Source organism: Sceloporus undulatus, chromosome 6 (assembly GCF_019175285.1).
Source record: "Sceloporus undulatus isolate JIND9_A2432 ecotype Alabama chromosome 6, SceUnd_v1.1, whole genome shotgun sequence".
Classification (NCBI taxonomy): Eukaryota; Metazoa; Chordata; class Lepidosauria; order Squamata; family Phrynosomatidae; genus Sceloporus; species Sceloporus undulatus.
The window spans coordinates 97,287,068-97,293,402 of NC_056527.1; the positions used below are offsets into that span (position 1 = coordinate 97,287,068).

The following is a 6,335-nucleotide window of genomic DNA, read 5'->3' on the forward strand; positions in this document are numbered from 1 at the left end:
AGCTAACAACTGCAGAGAAACATGAAGAAACATTTAAAAACAAGCCAATTAAGAAAACAAAAGTCAGAGCCCCTGCACTGAATATTAGCCAGCTTGATCATCAGAAGGTTTATTATGTAAATTGTATTATGTAAACAATGAGACTTGCTTTGATGCAAAAAGGAGAGAAGAGGAGAACAAAGAATTCTAACTATTGACCCCAGCAATAGCGTACCTTTGTTTTATGGCTATTTCCTACTCTTACGCCAGGTGTGCGAGAAAGATCTCTATTGCATGGACTGGACTGTAAAAATGATGCAGAAAGTTTGCAAGGTTTTCAGTACTCCAGGAGAAAGAAACAACTTCTTGCAAAGTGTAGAGAATGCTTTTGCACATATTATAATGGAAGCACTGCAGTCTGTGATATCAGGTAAGAAATTCAAAAATAGAACTATTGTTCCTTGCTCACGGCCTTCATCTTGCTTTTTGTAATCTCAATTTGCCTGGATGCTCCTCCATGCAAACTCACCAAGTGCTATTAATCCTTTGTCATAAAATTAGATATTCTAACAGATGCAGGAAATAATTCAATTGAATCCATCAAGTCCCAACAGGCTACAACAAAATAACATCCCCCAGGACAAAACCTTCAACTTCCAAAAAGTGCTATTACCTGCAACACCTTTTGCCTGTGCTCTGTTCCATCAAAATATTTCCTGCATTTATTGGAATGGTTTATTTAAGACTGTTAGGGCCAAACTAGTTACTTAAAATGCATAATCCCATTTTGCATGTCTATTTTCTTTCCTTTTCTGAGTGTGCCAGGGGAAGGTATAAATGGCAACCAAAGGGAAAGGGGTCCAGATTAGAACCACCATGAATTAGGAGCAGTGGTTTCTTTCCCTTTGCACAATGTTCCTGATTAAAACTTCCCTTCAAAGGCAACTCCATATGTTCCTACTTTTTACTGCTGAAAACTGGGATACATGTGGTCAAGCAACATCAGTGTGTGGTCAAGATGGCAAAAGTTATTAATCATCATCTGGAGAACCTCATGATTCATTTCCCACCTTTTTGAAATAGGCAGTTCAAACACACACACACCATGCCAGCTAACACCAACCCTAGGAACTCCACTACTCCACAGCTCAGTTTTGTCCTGAGGATGAGGAGGAGTGAATGCATGCCCCCAAGCTTCCTCCACAGCCCACTGTGTCCTTGGGAGAAAGCTTGGCTATGGAGGAAGCTTGGGGGCGAGCATCTGCCTATCCTCCTCTGCAACCCAACCATCTCCTTGGGAGAAGGCCAAGTGGCGGAGGATGCTTGGAGGAGAGCTTGAGGACGCACCTCATCAGAAATGGTTTGACGGGCTGCTTGTAGTCCATGGATTGTATGTTGTGCTGGTTGTTTTAAAGGGCCACAAGTGAGACCACAGCCTGTGTCTGCCAAAAAGCTGATGTTTGGGGAGCAATGGGGTCTCCCCCCACAATTAGGGTGTTACCTGGTGCAACCAGAATGACATGTCTGACTATTTCCATCCCCAGCTAATATTAAGACCAGGGAACATCCAGACAGATGATCCTTTTATATTTGTAATTCTCTAAATGTCATGCTTCATCCTATAGAACCCCAAAACAAATGAAACACTGTCTACTCACAAATTACTATGAGCATGTACAGCATCATGGGCTATTGGCTTTCCAATTGCCATTGAGTGTTTACAAAACCGCAACCAGTACAGTCAATATGTAACAGAATCAGAAGAATAATTAAAGGAGCAAGACAATTCTTGTATTTATGATTTATTATGTAGGATTCATGCTTAACAAATTAAAGCTGCTAAGACACTGGCTGAGATCCTGGATCATCATCTTAATACACTGTTAAAGATCTGCCATTGTATGTACTGCATTTGTTCATGACTGTAAACACGAATCCTAAACAGTGAAGCAATTAGAATATCATATCCAGCTTACCATACCTTTACTGCTGAACAGGAAGCCATACTTGTATGATGGAGCTACTTTATGTTTGTTGAATGAGGCAGAGACTGAGGTCCAAAACACACTGCAGAAACCAGTTCAAGACTGCTTTAACTGCTCTAGCTCAGTGCTAGGGAATCCTGGGAATTGTAGTTTATTGTGGCACCAGAGCTCTGAAAGAGAAGACTAAATGTTTTGCAAAACTACAGTTTCCAGAATTGCTGAGCATTGAGCCAGGTCAATTAAAGCGGTCTCAAACTGAATCTTTTCTGCAATGTGTTTTGTACCTAAGGATAAAACACTGGCTTATAGGAGTGTGTTTCTTTTAACCTATTATTTATTTTTGCTTAGGGGAGCATGAAGAGGAAGACAGCAGCTTTCTAAACTTATTCCATCTTGTGAATGCGCAAGCAAATTTTCACAAAGAAATCCTCTATCTGACCATGAGCAGCAACTTGTAAAATCCTCTGGAACTTGAGAGTTTGGACAGCAGCTCACCATTAGCAGTTAAACAAATGCTTTTCTCATTCATGTTTCCCCCTTTCCCTTTTGGTAGCAATACTCTCACCTGCCTTCCAAACCTGAAATTTCTGTGGAGTGTGGCCAATTGTTTCACATGTTTTTTTTTTGCAGTTGTTGAAGTGTGTGCATGTGAATAGAGGCACATGTATGCATATTGGATCCTTTTAGTCATGTTCAGTGGAAACTTGGGCAAAATCAGCAAGAGAAGTAAGTAATGTTTAACCTTAATAGAACCACTGACATCAAGTCAGTAATGAATTTACTTCTCCCACTGATTCCAAGTCTGGATTCAATCCCCAAATATGTATACATTACACATATAAAACCAGAAACATTTGAAATGGATTGCACAAAACATAGAGGTGAACCGTGTAGAAAGAAGCAGCTAGTTGTGTTTTGAAAAATTAGGAAAAAAAGAACAAAAGTACATAAAATCTTTGCCTTGAAAGAAAACATGGCAAGAGGCATCCCTTCAGGACTATTGGTATATTAACCCTGTTCATACAAGAAAACAAGACTCAGTGGAGACTTGGAGTGAAAGGTGGGATTACTACCTTTGGAGACCCCCACTCCACCTTTTACATGTTCTATTTAAGATTTTTAAACATTAAGGCTGACAGATAGCCAATGCAAATATTTTTGCCCACATCTTTGAAAACAATGAAAAATAAGCAAATCCTAACTATAGTATAGCAAATGCAGAGGCACTTGTGTAGTTTCTTCACTGTGTGTCCATTTCACAATTCTTCATTGTCACCAAGTCTTCTTTCAATGGATTTTCAGTAATATAGTGAAATATGCATGTTGTGTGTATGTTAAATTATTATCCTTATTCTTCATTAGTGTAAATGAAATCTCTTCTCTGGCGATATGTATACAGGGCAAGCATACTAAAGTCATATTCTTTGTTGGTTGATGCACATGTTTGCTAACAAGATAAACTATGTGACAGTTACTTGATCTAAATAGCTTTAGGACATGCATAGTTGTGATTATTATCAAGCAGAGTTTGGAAAGGGTTTCCTCCCCTTAGTAAAGCTCCCCAAATCTTCCATGCTGGCCAGGGAATTTTGGGAATAGTAGTCCCACCCCACCGCACCCCCAAAAACTACTTCTCCAAACTCTACTATAATGTGAAACAGCTTTTTGCAACCTGCTTAGGCATGCAAAAATCCAGTGTGCAGGAGATTACACATTGAATGCAGTGTATTCTCACAATGCTTAAAACATGGTAATAACCATTTTTACCTGCCTGCCTGCATCAGCAGAACTTGGCTGCTTCATTTCCTCTTTGGACTGCTAATTTCTACCTAGGGAGAGGAGAGTAGTTTAGCCCTTTAGTTCTGGTTTCTTCTTGGTATTTCATTAAAATTAAGCAAGTGCCTTATCAGTTTTATACCTAGCTCCCATTTTTCCTTCAACCTTTTACACATAAAACCATTCTGTAGGAGAAGGCTTCACGCATATTGTTGCATCCATTGATGTACAGTAGAGAGATTTCATATGCGAATATTTATGGTAAAGTGTATGGATATCTGTTATATAACAGAATGCATTCTGATGATTCAAAACATACTGCAGAAATTATCCAGTTTAATAACTGTCCTGGCTCAGTGCTAGGGAATCCTGGGAATTGTAGTTTATTGTAGCACCAGAGCTCTCTGAGAAAGAAGACTAAACATCTTACAAAACTACAAATCCCCTAGAATTCCCTAGCATTGAGCGAGGGCAGTTAAAGCGGTCTCAGACTGGATTATTTCTGCAGTGTGTTTTGGATCTGATGTCTCTTATGTGATGTTTTTGTGTATTCTCTTGCTATTTATCGACAAGATGTCCTGCATTTTTTTGGATTAGAGTAATTAAATGTTTACTTACTGAAGGGGGAAAGTATAGTGTACCTTTCTTCCCCTATAAAATCTACAGTGAAAATAGCAATATAGAAGAGATTATTTTAAAATAATTATTTATACTGTTTAATTAATTAAAATATAGAAATCCCATTCTTGTGTCTTGTACGTATTACTTTTGGGTGAGTGTCTCTTAACAAGGACATAGTAAAATGCACTCTGAAATTGTTACGGACTCTGGCAACTTTATTTGGTGACGTTAAGAGTTGCTATACTTTTGTGCATATATAACCTGGGGATGGAGAGACTCTTTTCCTTTGAAAACTCAAAATACCTCCATAATATATTTCTGACTTTAAATTACTGCTCACTTACAATTTATTTGAGTCTCGGTGAAGTTGAAACAATATATTAAATACAGAAATATATTCTAAATGTATTAAATATAGAAACAGGCGCGTTATACACTGCCATTTACTACACGGTCCGCGCGTCCTAGGGTTAGGAAGGGGCGTCCTAGGGTTAGGAAGGGTCTTACCTTCCTAACTGGCCCTGTTCCTAGGACGCACGGAGCACGTAGTAAATGGCGGTGCCTGTCCACACGGGCGGTGCCATATTTATGTCTCGGATGCACAATGTCTGGATGTGGCGCGGCGGAAGTGACACCGCAAGTGCGCACCTTGCACTTCATGGCGCCACTTCTGGGGGCCAAAAAGGAGCGCCATTTCGGCACTCCTTTTTAGCTGTGCCGGGAAGCCTCACAGCCTGGCCGCCGGGGCTTCTCGGCGTAGCTAATGACAGCGGGGGCAGACTGCCCACTTTAGGGCGGCCTGTAACACGCCATAGACTCCTAGAGTTGGATGAGACCACAAGGGCCATCCAGTCCAACCCTTTGCCATGCAGGAAATCTCAATCAAAGCATCCCTGACAGATGGCCATCCAGCCTCTGTTTAAAAAGCTCTAAGGAAGGAGATTCCACCACACTCCAAGGGAGTTTGTTCCACTGTCAGAAAGTTCCTCCTAATGTTGAGGTGGAATCTCTTTTCCTTTAGCTTGCTTTGCTCTGTGTTCTAGTCTCTGGAGAAGCAGAAAACAAGCTTGCTCCCTCCTCAATATGACATCCCTTCAAATATTTAAACAGGGCGATCATATCACCTCTTAACCTTCTTTTCTCCAGGCTAAACATACCCAGCTCCTTAAGTCGTTCCTCATAGGACATGGTTTCCAGACCCTTCACCATTTTTGTCTCCCTCCTTTGGACATGCTCCAGTTTCTCAATGTCCTTTTTGAATTGTGGCACCCAGAACTGGACACAATATTCCAGGTGGGGCCTGACCAAAGCAGAATACAGTGGCACTATTACTTCCCTTGATCTAGACACTATACTTCTATTGATACAGCTTAAAATTATAAATAAAATTTATAAATAAAGAAATAATCTTATCTTCAAAATATTTTTACTTATAGAACATGGCATTGAACAAAAATACAGAAACATTAACATTCACTAAAGACCGTTTGTTTTAATGTGCAGTGTCAGTATTCAAGGAACGCACAAAGACATGTGGGGTTCAGAGCTGCACAGATATTGCAACAAACATACATAAAATAAAAAGGAAGTATTGAGATAGTGCATGACAGTCATTTGCTAAGAGGCAGGTAGAACAATCTTTGTGTCCCTGATGGGGCAAAGTGGTGACTTGGTTGGAAAACTGTAAATGTGGTATCTGTGTTAAACAAAATAACTTAAAAGATCTTAGTAACTATCTGATTCAGTTCAGTGGCAGGAAAATTAAAACAAGAATGCTCAGCTTTATTCTAGTGGAAAAGAACATGTCAGACTTAAGGCAGCATGGGTTCCCTTCAGATAATTTGTTGAGGTAATTTGGCCCAATATATTTTGCTGGCAAAGGCAGAGCAACATTTGATCCCTCCCCAAACAATTCAGTTCAAGGTGTATAGTACCCCAGGCAGATTATTTTGTCAAATTACACAGAAATCCACA

At 39.9% G+C, this 6,335-nt stretch overlaps 1 protein-coding gene across 9 annotated transcripts in view; it reads left to right on the forward strand.

Annotated features, from left to right (window-relative positions):
- The window catches only part of FBXO47 (F-box protein 47), a 25,190-nt gene extending 21,019 nt beyond the window's left edge, over positions 1–4,171 (forward strand). For all 9 annotated transcript variants that reach the window (XM_042475969.1, XM_042475964.1, XM_042475961.1 and 6 more), the window contains 2 exons: positions 250–409; positions 2,313–4,171. In XM_042475969.1, coding sequence (XP_042331903.1) covers positions 250–409; positions 2,313–2,422 — 270 coding nt within the window. In that variant the 3' untranslated portion in view covers positions 2,423–4,171. The remainder of the gene's footprint in view (positions 1–249; positions 410–2,312) is intronic.
- The last annotated feature ends 2,164 nt before the right edge of the window (positions 4,172–6,335 follow it).